This window comes from Varanus komodoensis, unplaced genomic scaffold (genome assembly GCF_004798865.1).
Source record: "Varanus komodoensis strain SLA01 unplaced genomic scaffold, ASM479886v1 scaffold7_1, whole genome shotgun sequence".
In the NCBI taxonomy this organism is placed as follows: Eukaryota; Metazoa; Chordata; class Lepidosauria; order Squamata; family Varanidae; genus Varanus; species Varanus komodoensis.
Window position 1 is genome coordinate 17879036 of NW_025336479.1, and position 16533 is coordinate 17895568.

A 16533-nucleotide genomic window follows, 5' to 3' on the forward strand; every position below is an offset into this window, starting at 1 on the left:
AAATTCTCCCTCTAATAGAGGAACTTGCTAAATGATGTGTAAGATTGGTTGTTGTACCAAAGCCCAGTGGAAAAATTGCATTTGTATGGATCTAACACCTTATAAAAATGTTTGCTTGGAAAGGCACATGCCTCTGACCATTGATTAGACCCTGGTGTATATATTATTTATAAATACAATGATAAAGAACCAAGATACAAGCTAGGTTTTAGTATATTCCCCTTTTTGAAGAATATAGACTATTGACCAGTTTGATTACTCCATTTGGAAGATATTGTTTCAGTTGGCTTCCACTTGGCCTTTTACCTGCCTCAGAAAGCTTCCTTTGTTTTTTTAAGTTGTTTTTAGATGTTCAGGGCTATTCAGACAATAGAGCAAACACACACTGCTGTGGGTGTCTCTACCTATCATTGTTCGTTCCTCTGTAGTTGGTGGGAAGGCAAAAGAGAGTGAAGCCTGGTATGTGTTTTCTGGTTAAGTCTGATTTCTGTCTGGCATTACAGCAGGGCCTGGTTACCTGAAGGTAGTTTTATTTATCACAGACAAGAGCCTAACTATAACAACACTTTTATGAGTGTTTCAGATTGTCACTAGCACCTGCTCTACAAGCTTGTTCCTTTTGTTGAAAAGAGGTTAAGTATGAAGGTGAAACAACCCAGATTTTGAAGCTATTTGTAAAACTCTCAATTACAGCAATCCTAACATTTATTTATTTAGGGCATTTATAGGCCATCCATCACTGTTGTCTCTGGACGGCTTACAATATAATATAATATAAGTCCTAAACAACATAAATTGGCTAAAATAAATAGATAATAAAATAAAATAAGTTAAATAAATAAATAAATAAATATACAATTAAAATTGATTAACATTAAAATATTGATCAAATGAAAAGATCTTGACCTGGCGCTGAAAAGCATATAATGACTGTGCCAGGCGGACTTCTCTGGGGAGTGCATTCCATAGTCGGGGCACCACCTCAGAGAAAGCCGTCCTCTGAGTACTCTGTCTGCCAACCTCTTTCAAAGAGGGTTCTGCTGCTGATCTTAGGGGGCGGGAGGGCATATAAGGAAAAAGGCATTCCTTTAGGTATACTGGTCCCAAGCTGTTTAGGGCTTTATGGGTAATAACCAGCACCTTAAATTGAGCCCGGACTTCAATGGGAAGCCAATGGAGCTGATAGAGAACTGGAGTTATGTGAGAATAATGACCAGTCCCCGACTGGCAGTTCTATTTTGCATCCTGGCAGTGCATCCTGTGCTTCCTAGCAGTTCTGTTTTGCACCATCTGAAGTATTCAGACCGTCTTCAAGGGCAGCCCCACATAGGTTAGCTAAGGTATAAGCTGATGGTAAGCCTGCAAGGACAAAATTGTAGGTGGAAGAAATTTTGATGAGGCAGCTGAGGGGAGGGGGCTGTTCTCTATTCCTGAATTATGCTTAAGGAAGTGGTAGTATTATGACTCATTTCTGTATGGGTTTACTGCATTCCCCTCCCCACCCAATATTCCTAATCATCATCAATATGTGGTGATTTCTGCTTTTGCATGCATTCACTCGAATGGGGGAACAGAATCCTGCTAAAGGGATTAGCTTCTGGCTGGATTCAGGCAACATGACTAGCCATGCTAATTTTTTACCCTTCTTGGTCTGTTATGTTGTCTGACCCCAGCCATGGTATTTCAGCATGGTGAATTTGGGCTGTACAACCAACTACAAGAAATAACCGTTTGTTCTATGGTTTCTCTCTACCATCATTGCTTGTCATGTTGTCTGAACCCAGTATCATGTTTTCCATGGAGTTGGTATGCAACTACCACAGAATCCTCTGGAAAGAGTAGCAACTATACAAGCTGCTCCAACCATCCAGTTATCTATGTATGGACCAGTAAGGAAGAGGCAGGTATGAAAGGCGGGGAGTGATACACTTTGGGATTAGTTGCAGGCCCAGTGGCTCATGAGAGGACTGAGTGGGGAGTGGGGGACCATGATAATCTAGAAACTACAGTGGTGCCTCGTAGTTCAGAGTTCGAATGTTAGAGTTGGGATAAAATTGCTCTGAAATTTGAACGATGCTTCTACATTTGAACTGCATGAGAAGTGAAAAAATGCAGTTGCATCATCATCATCATCATCATCATCATGTGTTTTTAGTGCTTTTTTCTTGGCTTTATTTTTTGATTATATATGAGGTGTGAAAAAAATGGTGAATGTTTAATTTTTTAAAAAGATATAGTAAAAGCCATTAAACACCCTCAAAATACTCCCCTTGCTTCAAACACACTTATCCCATCATTCTTGTCCCTTTCTGAAGCAGTTCTGGAAGTCCTCTTTCATCTTTAGTTGCACTGCTGTGGCTGCCTCGATGACCTAAATAATTCATGGTCATTTTGACTTTGGGGACGAGCCAGAAGTCGCATGGTTCCAGATTTGGTGAGTAAGGTGGATGAGGACACACCGTAATGTTTTCATTTGACAAATTGCTATACCAGTAGCGAGGTGCGTTTTGAATTGATTCAGGATCTCCTGAGACAGTATCATGAGACATCTACATTATTATAATTAGACTTGAGATTAAAGCTTAATTTATCAAGGCTTTCAAAATGAATTGCTTCTGCTGCCTTTTACTGGATATATGCGTTTTATTGACTGGTATTTTATACTGCTGCTTCTTGTTCATATTTATTATTATGACTTTATCCTTTTGAATGTTTAATTTTGAAAGTTGCACTCCTAGTAGCACTGAAAAATGACTCAAATTCTTCTAGCAGGGAGAATACTTTAATAAGGAGTTTCCATGTGTATATTTGGATTATGAGCTATTCCTTCCTTTTCTTGGGGGACTTTCAGTTATATTGTAATATAATAGTAATAAAATATACCAAAATATGTGATCTTTGGGATTAGGTGATTATTTACTATAAGGTGTTTGAATTGCGAAGTCATATTATTTTTATAAAATTTAACCATAGGACATGATTCACATTAGAGTCCATTCTTGAAGAATGTCCCAGCTTTTAGGATTGCCTGTTAGGTAGCAATGTAAACTAATCTAAAAACTAGAGACTGAGTGCTGTGCCAATCTGGGCCTGGTTGTGCAATCTTATTTATGGCAAGCATGCATATGAATTAACCCTGGGCGGTGGAGAGAGGCCAACTTGTTCTCTTGTTTAAGTATGAATGAAATGAATAATTAAGCTGGTAACTTTTTAGTTGTTAAAATAGCACTTCAGAAGTGAATCTTTTGGGCTTTTGATGCATGTATTGTATTAGAAAATGAACCAAGATATGAGGAAGGTAAATTACTATGCTGGCCACTTGAACAATAAAATGAATAAATAGATGTCAAAGGATTTTAGAAAGTAGTTGTTGTGGTGGGGGATGGGAAAGGAGTTCATCTGGTTTAAATCTGTGAGTAGAGGGAAGCTGGAGAAACAGAGGAGAGTAGTGGATCGTCTGGCTTCTTTGACAAACAACAGCTAAAGGGGTACAGCAAGACATGAGCAATGTTTGATGAAAGGCAACGAAAGATACCTGAAAATAATACTTTTCTCTTTGGAGTCCTGCAAAGGAATGTGGCTGTGTAACATTAAGTGAAAGAGACTGTTTGTTCCAGCACTTTTGGCACTGCTGATCCATTGCACTTCATGCAAACTGTGGCATTGCTTTCTAGGATATTAATATTTTGGTAAACCATTGCTCGCATGTCTTCTTAAGTGGCTGTTTTGTTACATGTGTCATAGTTGTTGCCAGCTGGGTGAATGGCAGCATAGACTTCCCTGTGTCTATTCCAGCAAGCAGGCAAATCTGAGACTTAGGCCCACCAATCCTGCCACTCCAAGGCCCACCCATCACCAAGGAAGTGGTGAGGTTGAATCCAGCCAAAGCATAGACTATGTGCCCTAAACCATTACTTAAATCACGCACCTGTTGAAGGTATGTACCCTTAACAGCAATAACTTCCCAGTATTTTGGAACTTGAGTGGGCATGAATACCACCATTTTGATGAGGTAGCTAATGACATCTGCTGGAAATTTTGTTTGTTTTCAAGCTTACACTTTAAAACAATGAGGAAGAACTCTTTTCCAAGTTACTTCCATTTTACATTAGCAGCAGTGACTGGAAGTATTGTAGGGTTATAGTAGTAAATTGTAGACTTACAGTACTATACTGTTATAATGGAATATGTATGTAATGGCATATAACACATTTATATTGTATTTGGAGATTATTTTAATACATGCTAAAGTGTATACATAAAGAACAAACAAGTGAGGAAAAAACAGTATCCAGCACAAAGATTGTCTGGAAGGTCTGCTGAGCTGTGATAGCTTCACCAACCTTATAGGTCATCATCCATATAAAAACAACCCCCTTATGAGAGTCAGAAAAAAATAGTGCTAGAGATACTACTATATTACTCTTCTGATCTTCTCAAAAAGAGCCATACCTTTTTTCTATAAGAAATGGGTAGAAACATCACTAGGAAAATACTGAAGGATTTGGAGGATTACAAGTGGGACAGCCTATTCATACACTCGTGTAAAATGTGAACAAATGATGCATGGTGATTCCCAACAGATCTCCATTTGGAAGCAGCTCTTGTTAATGGCAACTCCATTGCATTCATTTTATTTTGGAAGGGGTAGTATAGGGAGGTGGTGACACCTGGAGGGAAATGGTTTGCTCTTCACTTTTGATGGAGTATGGCAGAGTAAATGGTATGCACTGGAATTTGTTGCATTGTATCAAAGCATACTGAAAATTTAGTTTTCATTCTATTTACTTTACAGCTTGGTCACTAACCTGCAAAGTTCTCTGTGACTCTTTCGACAGCAATCATTCTTAGCCTCATCAGTCTATACAGGGAGCTTCCTAATGGTTGTTGGTTGCTGGGAACATTTTAGTAAGATTTTTTTTACTAGTATGTCTCTTCAATTGGTTTAGTCAGCATAGTAGCCTTTTGCTGGGTTAGTGGAAGCTTGCTAGTTGTTAGGAGATGTTAGCCATGTTATGGCTTCTGCTTTGGAAATCAGGAAATGTTGTTGGCATCAAAAAAGAAAAAAAGGTGATAGAAAACTGGCTGCATAGAGAGGTTTAAAGGAGATTTCAGACTTGTGCAGCAATATAAATAGAACATGTTTTATTGTCTTAGCTGTAGATGAAGCTTAGAGCTCCACTCCTGTTTTGTCAGCAAGATAATACTGCTTCCTGTGCTGTTCTTAAACACAGCAGGAAAGGTTCAATGCAGAAGAAACATTTTATTTATTTATTTTGTTTATATGTTGCCCCCATAGCCCACAGACTCTCTGGGTGGTTTACAGTTAAAATCATAAATACCATACATAAAATACTCCTAAAATAACATAAATAATATATTCATAAAATACTATAAAACAAGCAACATAACCACCAACAAGCATGGGACAATAGTCAGGCATGGCAGCAATTCAAAACCATATTTAAAATTGGCTCAGCAGAAGACAGATAGAGTAACCGTTAAAATATTCAGAAGATAAAAAAGGTTTTCAGCTGGTGCCAAAAATATAAGGGATTGCACCAGGTGTACCTCTCTGAGAGCAGGTTCCAGAAATGGGGTGCCACTACTGAAAAGGCCCTTCTCCTGGTTGTCTCACCATTTACTTGTTTAGGAGAGGATTTCCTGAGAAGGACCTCCACAGACTACCTTAGGGTTGGATAGGAACATATGGGACTAGGCGTCCTGTCAGATAACCTGGTCCCAAGGCAGTTAAGATGAGTGCTTTGAGTTGGGCCCGGTCTTCAGCTGACTGCCAGTGCAGCTGGAGGAGGATTAGCATGATGTGATCCCACTGGACAGTCCCCATCAAAAGCTGCAAAACTGCCCTGTTATGTATGAGTTGCCATTTCCAGACTATTTGCAAAGGCAGTCCCAGGTAGAGCACATTACAATAGTCCAGCCAAGAGGTTCTCAGAGTGTAGAGCCCTCTGCCTGTCCAGATAGGGACATACTCGTAGTTGGTAAATCAGTTTAAATGTGCTCCGAGTCACTGAAGCCACTTGTGATTCCAGTGATAGTTCTGGGTCTAGGAGCAACCCCAAAACTACAAGCTTTGTGCTTTAGGAGGAGTGAGACCCCATCCAACTGGAGTCCAACTAGGCAATCTACCCATCAACAGCACCTCCATTTTATCTGGATGGAGGCTCAGTGTATTGGTGCTCATCCAGTCTATTACCACGTTCAGGCACTGATTTAGAATGGCCACTTCCTCACTAGGATTAGATTAAAAGAAGAGGAAGAGCTGAATATTATCTGCATATTGATGACATCTCATTCCATATCTCTGGATAACTTTTCCCAGTGGTTTCATGTAGCTGTTAAAAAGCATGGGGGATGTAATAATCCCCCAACACCATACCTTCTGGAATCAGTCGGCCAGATAGGAGCAGAACTACTGCAATGCAGTGCTTCCAACTCTGAACCCAGCCATCCTATCTAGAAGGACACTGTGGCCGATGGTATCAAGTGCTGTTGAGAGGTCCAGGAGTCACACTGGGGTTACAGGGTCACACTCCCCCATCTCTCTCCTAGCAAAAGTCATCCCATAGGGCAACCAAGGGAGTTTCCATTCCAAACACAGGCCTGAAACCCAAAGGAAATGAATCCAAATAGTCCATTTCATTCAAGTTAGCTTGAAGCTGTCTGGCCACCCACCTGAACACCTTGCCCAGGAAGTGAATATTTGTACCAGGTCCATAATTTTTCACATCCCCTGGGTCTAGGTTTGGCCTTTTTAGGATTGACTTAATCACAGCCCCCTTTCAACGCCTAGTACTACTCCTAGTAATACTCCTTCACTTAAAGAGGTATTCACAGCCTCCTGGACCCAGGTGCGAATCCTCTCCTTCATTCTCCCAATTAACCATAATGGGTAAGGGTCAAGTATACAGGTATTGGGTTGGACCTGACCAAGCACCTTGTCCACATCCTCAGAAAGGAGAAATAATAATAGGTAATTTCAGTTACATTATTGAAAGACCTTGAACCAATAAAACCAAAAGGCCAACCAAATAATTCAGTGCTATGCTTAGGTTTTATTCAGTTATGAGCAGGTCAATGCAGTGTGCAATTATCCATGCAACATTCCAACATAATGTTTTAATAATACTTATAACAAAATGAATATAATATAGCAAGGGCTGTTTAAAATTGTTCTTCACCTTGCTTGTGCCCATCAATACGCTGATCTACATTTAGTTTCTCATACCTAAGGAAATGGTTTCCACTAATTTAACTTTTGTGGAAAAAGGAAAACATATGATACCTAAGAGACAGTCTTTTCCTGTATAAAAATGCATTGTTTTTAGTATCTGACTGAGGCTTTTCTCCATGGCCTGTTGGTCAGAAAAGCACAACTGACTGGGAAATGGTCCTTTCTCCGTACATTTCTCTAAACTGTAGAATTCCCTGATGAGGAAGATTTGTTTAGCTCACGCTCCCTTGGCCTTTTGCCCCCTGGTGGAGATGACTTTTTTCCAGGAAGCTGCTTCTCGATGAATGGTTTGGACTCTCTGCTTTTTTGTTATATTGTTTACTGTGCATGATTCCAGTGATTTGATTTTTATGATCTTTTTTTCAGGTTGGTTTAATATAATGTGAGCTTCTGTGAAATATAAATATAGACACAATGCAACGTCTTTCTCAATCTCTCTCTCTTTCTGTGTATTCTCTGGGTACACAAACATGGAGCTCTCGGTTGTACCCCATATTAGGCTTTGTCCTCTTTAATAGCCTTTTTCTTTTGTAAAATGTATTGCAAAAATAACACTGATAACAAGAGCATAAAGAGTGCAAGAATAAAGCATATTCAGTCACATTAATTGTTCACAACACAGTTGATTTTTAAAAAATAACTTGATGACAATTCCACTTCAAATATACACTATTAATATAAATGGACCATATAGTTAAATAAACATCTAGACCAAACGGATGGCTGTAAAATATGTGTTCAGGTGCAGCACGAACCCTGGTACTGAATAATAGGTGGTGGCATAGTGTTTCTCCTTCCAGGTTTAGAGTTAAGTTTCTTTGCAACATTTGAGGCTCACAGAGTCCACTTTTTATATCTATCAAAGGAATCGAATTTAAAAGCACATATGGGACTAGTAACTTAAAGGACAAAAGCATCCACCATAGGGCATGCCCATATCATGTTTGCCATCCAGCCCTTGCCTTTCTACAGCACTATCTGGTCTCTGTAAGTATTAAAGGCCTTTATATGGTTTAGAATTTTTGATGTGCACATCGATATTCTCCTTAATCAACCAAAATAATGGGAAATTTTACTATTTGATACCACTCTTTCATGAAGCTCAGTGCCTGATTTTTAAATTTGTACCATTACTTTAATATCAGTCATACTACTGATATAGTGCAGATGTATACTGGATTGTGTGATGTGTTGCTTTGAAAATATAGGTTCCTTTTTCATAATGGATTTTTTTCAAGGTTTGCTTATTGGCATTGGATACTAAAACTAAATCTTTGCTACTTAGTCTAGGAACTATCTGGGTTATCTGAAGTGCATTCTAATGTAATCTCTGTTGGTCATTATAATAACTAAATGGAATCTCTGATGGGAATTTTGGGCCTCATTCTAGAACTGTTCTTGCCTGTTGTTAATGGTGTGATCTAGCCAAATTCTAACATATTCATGGAAAACAGTAGGATTGCAAGACAACAAGCCTGGATTGTTTCTACTAATGCCTTAGTAATAAATGTTGTAGGGGACTCCTTCCTCTCCTATCTTAAGAGAAGAGTTACACTAAAAGGTGAAATTGTAAGACTTAATTATACAGATTACTTATACAATTATGTAGGAAAGCTTATCTAAATGTTTATAGAATTAGTTAATCTGTGTTTTTCTATAGCTTAAATATCAAGTATAGAGATAATTGCAGGTGGGTAGTTTAGATCCAAGTCTTTAGGCTTGCAGTAGCCAAGGTTCTAAAACTAGAAGAACACAATCTAGTTTGTCAATTTATAAATCACAATGGAGTGCCATAAATATCATGAGAAGGTCAAATAGAATTTGTCTAATATTCCAAATTTGTCCATTATTCCAAATTCACTTATTCCGAGTGTAGTTTTAATCATTCACACAGTTCACAAGCCTTAAAACAAACCTAACATGTTCCTATATGTTCACATAGTTTTGAAATAAAATTTCTCCACAGACAGTCCTGTCCGTTCAATAGTGGGGGGCAAAATCTGTTGATAAAAATTCTGCATGTTCTCTTTCTGAATGAGTACTTACTGAGCAGAGCAAGGTGATAACCAAGAAAAATAATTAAAATAAAGAATGCCATTGATAAATAGGGAAAACAAGAGAACTTTTAGGATTTTTATTCAACTGTAAGCCCTATAAAGCCCTACTGCTGTACTCTTTGACAAATTTAACAGGAAAAGTTGCCTTTAGTTTTGTTCTTTATTGCTTGATAAACTTTATGTGATTTAAATGTCTACATGCTTTGTTATTAATTTTTGTATGTTAAAGTTCTTTATATTATGCTTTATCACTTTTGTGAACCATATAGAGTGATTTTGCTATTGGGCCATATAGAAATAAAATAGTTACTTTATATTAATCATAATCGTATACATTTCTCATTTCAGGTATACTAAACCACTGACTTTTGCTGACTGCATAAGTGATGAATTACCACTGGGATGGGAAGAGGCATATGACCCCCAGGTTGGAGTCTATTATATCGACCATAATACCAGTAAGTGTGATATGATTTTGAACTTAATTAAGTCCCTCCAGTGATTTTCACACATTCTTTTTGAAACACTCAGGACACCTGCTACCCTGTCCTGGAGGGACTCCTAGAGAGTAGTGTGGGAAAGTTGGGGCAGGGGTGATAGAGAGAATTAAGTGATTCTCTGAAGTCCTGTTAGAGGACCCCAACTTAGGTAGGCAGGCAACAGGCTTTGCTCAGTACTGGTCGTATCAGTATTGGCATGACCAATGATGGAACCTGTGCTGTTCCACACCCAAAGTACTGAGTCAGGGTTTTGGTAAAAACATGCAAAAATGTTTAATAGGGTTAGGGCCCATGCAGGCAACAAGTACAGAACAGGAAAAAAGTTTGGTCAGTTTCCGAGCACAAAGCAACATGTTGTTTAAAGGGATCATCCAAGTGCAAGTGGCAAAATCTGGGTTTTCCCAGCCATGCATTAAGCTGCCTACCTGTTTCTTTGTAAGCCTGTGGTTTTTACGGTGCAACTCTTTTGGTGCTTGTGTCAGCTCCCCACTCTTCTGGAAGGGCTATACTCTAGCATCTGTAATGAAGAAGAGATCCCAAGCTTCTCTTCCAGTCTTCCTTCCCTGCATGGGTGGATATTTCAGAAGACAGTGGACTGACCTGTAAGCACACCTCACCAGCCTTGAATTGATATCTTGAGATTCCTTATTGGTTGCACCTCTGGGTAATTTACCAGTCAATATCATGTGTGCTAAGTGGAAGTGCCTGACCTTCAGATGACCTAAGCGAGAGTATTTGCATCTTAGCACCAGCTTCCAGGTGAATGGCCTTTAGCAGAGAACTGCAATTGACTGTGTAATAGAGATGTTTTCTCTCTCTTGGGCTTGGATAAGATGGAGTCAGTAAGTTCTGGCTGAGTGGGTCAGTCCAGACTTGACAGTAACAGCTCTGCCCAAGGATATTTAGTGGGATATTCAGATCCAGAACTCCAATTTGTCTCTTGGGCCACAAGCCAGAGTTGCATCCCAACTGGGTGAATTGCTTCTTATTGCCAGTTCTTATTGCATACACTCTACTTGCTGATGCATAAAGATTGATGGGGGTTTTGCAGTCTTGGTTTTTTTCTGTTGGAACTTCCCTGAAATTCATATAGGTTCTTGAAAATGTTTGTGCCTCCATTTCTCCTTACTGGCCTTTACAGTACCAGTGCGTTTCTTGATCAACCATTCTAACTCGTTATTGGTGTTTAAAAACTGTTGCTAATATTTAATTGTGTTTGATCATTGGTCTGGATCAGGAATCTTTCTATGCTGCTCTTTTAATTTAAAATTTTAGGAATTGGTTTAATTTTAAAATGTTTCATGATGCTGATTGTAAGTTGCTTTGGGAAAACTTTTGCTTGGAGAGGAACTCCCCCATAAATAAATAGCTCTTCCTTTTATCACAGTCTCATAGAACAGAACTTGTCAGTCACAGCCAAACAGCTGATGGCATGCATGACATAGAGCTGGATCAGGAATTATTGGCCCTCTGTTGTTGTTGGACTGCAACTCCCATCAGCCATAGCCATTATAGCTAATACTGAGGGATTATGGAAGATATAGTCCATGGGTCCTCAAACAACAACCTGCAGGCCAGATCTGGCCCGCCATGCCCATTTATATAGCCCGCCATAGAGGTTTTGTACTCACCGCGTGCGCACCTATGCACGCGCATGTGGCGAGGCGGCAGCTTGTTCGTGCGGAGATCGTTTTGGACTCGCCTGGGGAAAAGGATCCCCTTGTGAGCGCCCCCCGCCCATCCCCGGCACCTTTCAACTGGCCCCCTGTTGAAAAAGTTTGAGGAGCCCTGCTACAGTCTTTTGACACCTGGAGGGTCAGAACTTGCTCACCCTGGTTAAGAGACTGAATTATGAATCAGGATGACCTTGGTTCAGATGTCATCTTGGCCTCAAACAAAGCAACATTTTTTCAGCACCAGATCCCTATTTGTGATAGTAAATTAAATTGGCCTGCATTATTATCCCCATCCCAGCAATCCCATTTAATGCACCCCTCCCCCCGCCCCCCGATCAGTAGCAGTGCTCACATCCCAGCAACCCAGAGGAAGCCTCTCTCTCTTCCCTGTGGTCTTGATTGATGGGGGAGTCATATGCATGTCCCCCCCAACACCATATGAAATCCCCCGGCCTGTTCAAGTGGCCCACCCCTGGTGCAAATGCTTGCTGCTGCTGGTATGGATATGCAAATCACCAACACTCCAGTTGCCAAAGTTTGCTCAATTTCTTCTTGAGAGTTTTTGTAACTCAAGTCCATATCAAATTATGAGCTTTGCTTTTTTTCTGCCCAAAAATCTGTATATTTTATGCATTTTTCAAATCTATCATGCACCTCTTCAAAATGTAAGCATTCTTTTCCCATTAATTGGAGCATACTTGTGCATATTTTTCAAGAATACATTTTTTGTGCATTTTTTCAAACGCCCATATCCTGCCAAACTTTTGGGGGGTGGAGGACTCAATGAAGCATGTTGCAAGCTTGGAAATCTACAGATTGTGTTTGAGTTTGTATTTGCCCACAGGATGAGAACTAGATAACTCCTAATCAAAAATGAAGTGAAATGCATTTCGTGTCAATCCGTATTAGATATGCATCCATAAAGGCTTGGGGAAATTATACAAGTAGTTTGGAAGCCACCATTCTATTTCAATGGGAAGGGGAAGGTTTGATGCTGCCCTCCAAGTCAGAGCATTGCTTAGAGCACATGACTTCATGTCATGTTATACAAGTGTGGAATTAGAGCCCATTTTAGAACCCAATTGCTCAAAATAAGCTGAAGATCAGTTTTAAAGTTAGCAGTAACTTAAACTTAAACACACACAAGCACATTATATATTGAAAGCCTAGTTCCAAGGAAGTTTTGCTGGCATGACTTCCATTAATTCTAGTAGTGCTTCCCTGGTAAGATTTTGTGGTTTTGACTATTACTGTTAAAATTCATTAAACCAAACGTGGAACAATCACATCCTGACTATAGTATTAATGGGCACTGCTACTACATACTTTTTCCGAGGCTACCTTTTGATGAAATGAGAAGACATACTTCTTATCTCTTGACATGGTCTCTGAGTTAAGCAACTTCAGACTTAACCATCTCAAAATACACTCAACTCTAAAGCATATTTAGTAGTTTATTGTAGATCTGCTCAGATTGCAGTATTTTCTTTCTAGATATGTAATCTGTCATTAAAGGTACCTAGCTGTCTGTCTGGGAAGTGTCATCTTTAGAAAAGTCATATAGCATTTGCTGCAAATATCCGCTATGGGTGAAAATGCAGAACTGGGAGTGAAAACAGTTCTACTTTCAGAGGTTGAGAAGATGCATCCAGATTTTTCCTTCTTCTGTTTGTCTCTCTTGTGTTCTCCTTATTCTTTAAACACGTCTGTGGCAATTCTGATTCTAAAAATGTGAGCAATGCAGAGGGGTGGGGGAGCAGATGAATGGGCGGGCGGGGGGGGGGGAGTTGTTGAAATAGGTTTAGCCTTTCCTTAAGGTTGACAGTGAAAATAGCTAGATCAAAGGTCATTTTCCACACTTTGCATTCGGATTTCAGAAAGTGGAAAGAAGAGGCTTCAGCACATTAAATGAAGTGCTGCTAATACTGCTAAACCTCTTCTGTATTTAATAGGATGCCTGCTGGCTGTGCACAGTGTATACTAGTTGAAATGAATTGTACCTGCCTGCAGCCAACATACAGGAGCTTCCAGGCACTGGTAAAATTAAATGCTTTGACTCTGGGTTGTGGCATGTACCTTTCTAGATCATAGGTCATTCAGTCATAAAGGAAATGTTTGCTTGGATTCCTTTGTGGCTTCCTTCCCACAACAGTTTTTACTAAACATTTGAAAGCACTCCTAAGGTATGCAGATTAGACTCTGGTATCCTGCATATTAATTATTGATTGTGTGGTAGGCATCCTCATTCAAGCGTGATTAGTTCAGACTGCCTGGAGCATTTAAAGCTGGCTGAAGAACCAAAATGCTTTCCCCTGATTTTCAGGCAAAATCTTTGCAGCAGAACAGAGAGAAACAGAAGACTTCTCTCTCCACACCCCCACATATACATACTTGCTTGCCAACTAGTATTAACTACAAATTCTAATACTTTGCAGTCTCCCATATATTGCAGACATCAGGCATTTTACTTAGACAAAACCTACAAGATTCTGCGAACCATACAGGGGGAAAAGGTATGGTCACAAGTCAGTCGAGCTACTTATTATAGCCTTTGCTGTATTGTGTTAAGATGGTTCTCATTTCCCTGCTCTTATCTATTCTGTGCCAGGGCAAAACATGAGTAGGCGTTAAGAGGATAGGCATAACTATGACTCTATATTGAAGGGATAAGGAAATAAAACCTTGCTTTCCATCATTTTAGTATATCATAGAATGATCGTAAGTTATGATTTGGGAATCAATAGCATGTTTTAGTTAAGAGAATAAATGACCTCTAAAGCAAAATAACAGTAATGTGCAAAACCTGAGAGCAAATTTCATAGGATATAAGACTGATAAGTAAATTGATAGTTTTATAAGCATTTTAGACTGACTAAAGGTGAAACCTTCCCAAAGCAGCATACCCAACAAAATAAACAATACAAAGCGAAAAGGCCAGGAAAAACAATTGCAAAAACAAAACAAAAATAGAAACCAGGGTCATCTTTAATATTTTGGTTCCCTAAGCAAGGTACAAGGAAGCCTATTGCAGTGGCTTCTTCTAGCTTGGAAATTAGCAACCCAAAAATACAGTTAAGGAAGAATCAACAGCAACAGGTAAGTTTTCCGAGTTTTCCTGAAGGCTAGCATGGAAGACGCCTTAAGCGTCCCTCATGGAAACTCAGTCAAATGCAGTATAGAGTGCCCAGTGGCTGGGTTGGCACAACACATTAAATCCATTGGGATTTTGACCGTGCGCTATGGTTAATATTCTGTACTGCCTAATGAGCAGGCACAGAAGGGCTTGTGTGTCTCCTCCACCATCCCCTTATGCGTCTTCCTCTCTTCAGTCCCCCTGCAGTATCATGGCAAGTCATTTAGGCTGTGGTTAGAATGTTCAAGAAAGTGCCTCTGTGTTGTCAACATATGGGAAAGTGAGGACAGTGTGGGGCCACATGACCCTCCCCCAAAACCTAATACACTCCAACATTAAAAAAAATCTGAAATGGGCCACAGAGTTGTAATTTGGCATGAACACTTGACTACAGGGACACAGTGTGCAAACAAAATTGCAACTTCATAGCCTAGTGCTATTTTAGAACTATTTTAAAAGATGTCTGTAGAGGGGAAGCAGCCTTTGCAGCAGAAATTCCAGGGCTATGAAAGGGCTGTTCATGTACCTCTCATTTTCCCAAGCGTGGAACACCCTGAGTTACAAGTGATCCCTTAAAACCTCCAAGAACTGTAAAAACAGTGTTTTGGAGGGACACCCTCCTGATTCTCTTCCCTTTCTAAGCAGGATGTCCAGGATGTGTGTGGTTGTTTGTGTTTTGCAGTTCTTACTGCCATTCTTGCCATGGGGTGTTTTGTTTTTTAACTTGTTCATGGCTTCCCCCCACCCATTTTTTCCCTTTTTTTGGCTGTCTGGGACAACTTAATAAGCTGTGATGAATTTTTTAAGCTCCATTAAAAGCCACGGCCATTTGGGGTAGTTTCTAAGCCACCCCCAGGGAAGAGTGCTGGGTTCAGACAACCTGCTAAATCTGTATGGCTTATAAACCACCATGGCTTAATGTACTGTGTGAGCCCAGTCAGTATCTGTAGGTCATCTAGTTTTCCTTTGCTGTGATTAAGATCCTTGCCAATTTCCAAGAAGCCTCTTGTCTTAAGTAGGTCTGAAATTAGTTCCTTGATTCAAGTTACTGAGTTTAGTGATTCAAGTTCAAAACTGATCGAGGTTCAGTCTCCGGACTGGGATAAACAAGCTTCTCAAGGAGAGATAGGTATCTCCTTTTAAGATAAGTGCTATGTAATCATTCCTGGGAACAAAGCAGCTGCATTTCCTTAGCAGGTGCATATGCCATACTGGAAGAGTAACATGTGGGAAATGAGGGAATCATTCATTCAAGGCTGGTCATGATTTTAGTACACACTCTGCCCAGCCCCCTTCAGCTATTTTTTTGAGGGGGGCATATAAACAGATAAAAGAAGTATCTCTGTTTTTAAGAAACTACCCAGATAGAGGATCCTCGAGTGCAATGGCGACGGGAGCAGGAACACATGCTGAAGGACTACCTTGTATTGGCACAAGAAGCACTAACTGCTCAGAAGGAAATTTATCAGGTCAAACAACAGAGGCTTGAATTGGCCCAGCAAGAGTACCAACAACTTCATGATGTTTGGGAACACAAGCTGGGATCTCAGACAAGCTGTGAGTACTTGAATAGATTTTTGTTATTCATTTTTGTTCCAGTTACACTGCAAATCTTCATTAATCTTTGCTCATTCACTAAATCCACTTAGGGCTTCCACAACTTGCCTTTGTTGCCCTTTGCTAGCATAATATTAACACAGTAGAATGTGACAACAGTGCTGTGGGCAGATAATTTCTCCACCTGCGCAGTGCTGCAGCAGCATTCCTTTGCTATACAAGGAATTTCCACCAGAGCAGTCTCAGTCCAAGAACAGGGAACTAAGAAACCGATCCTGGTCTTTACATGTACAGCCCCTTATACCACAGGATTAGTGTATAAAACTGCAGAGGAGAAACAGGCCTAAGAAGGCAT

At 39.9% G+C, this 16533-nt stretch overlaps 1 protein-coding gene across 2 annotated transcripts in view; it reads left to right on the plus strand.

The window, feature by feature from the left end:
* The window catches only part of WWC1 (WW and C2 domain containing 1), a 106355-nt gene that overhangs the window by 50719 nt on the left and 39103 nt on the right, over positions 1 to 16533 (plus strand). Inside the window, exons 2-3 of one of the 2 annotated variants that reach the window (XM_044453940.1) lie at positions 9661 to 9770; positions 15975 to 16178. In XM_044453940.1, coding sequence (XP_044309875.1) covers positions 9661 to 9770; positions 15975 to 16178 — 314 coding nt within the window. Of the gene's footprint in view, positions 1 to 9660; positions 9771 to 15974; positions 16179 to 16533 lie in introns of those variants that run through there. The other variant, XM_044453941.1, reaches the window with a different exon arrangement.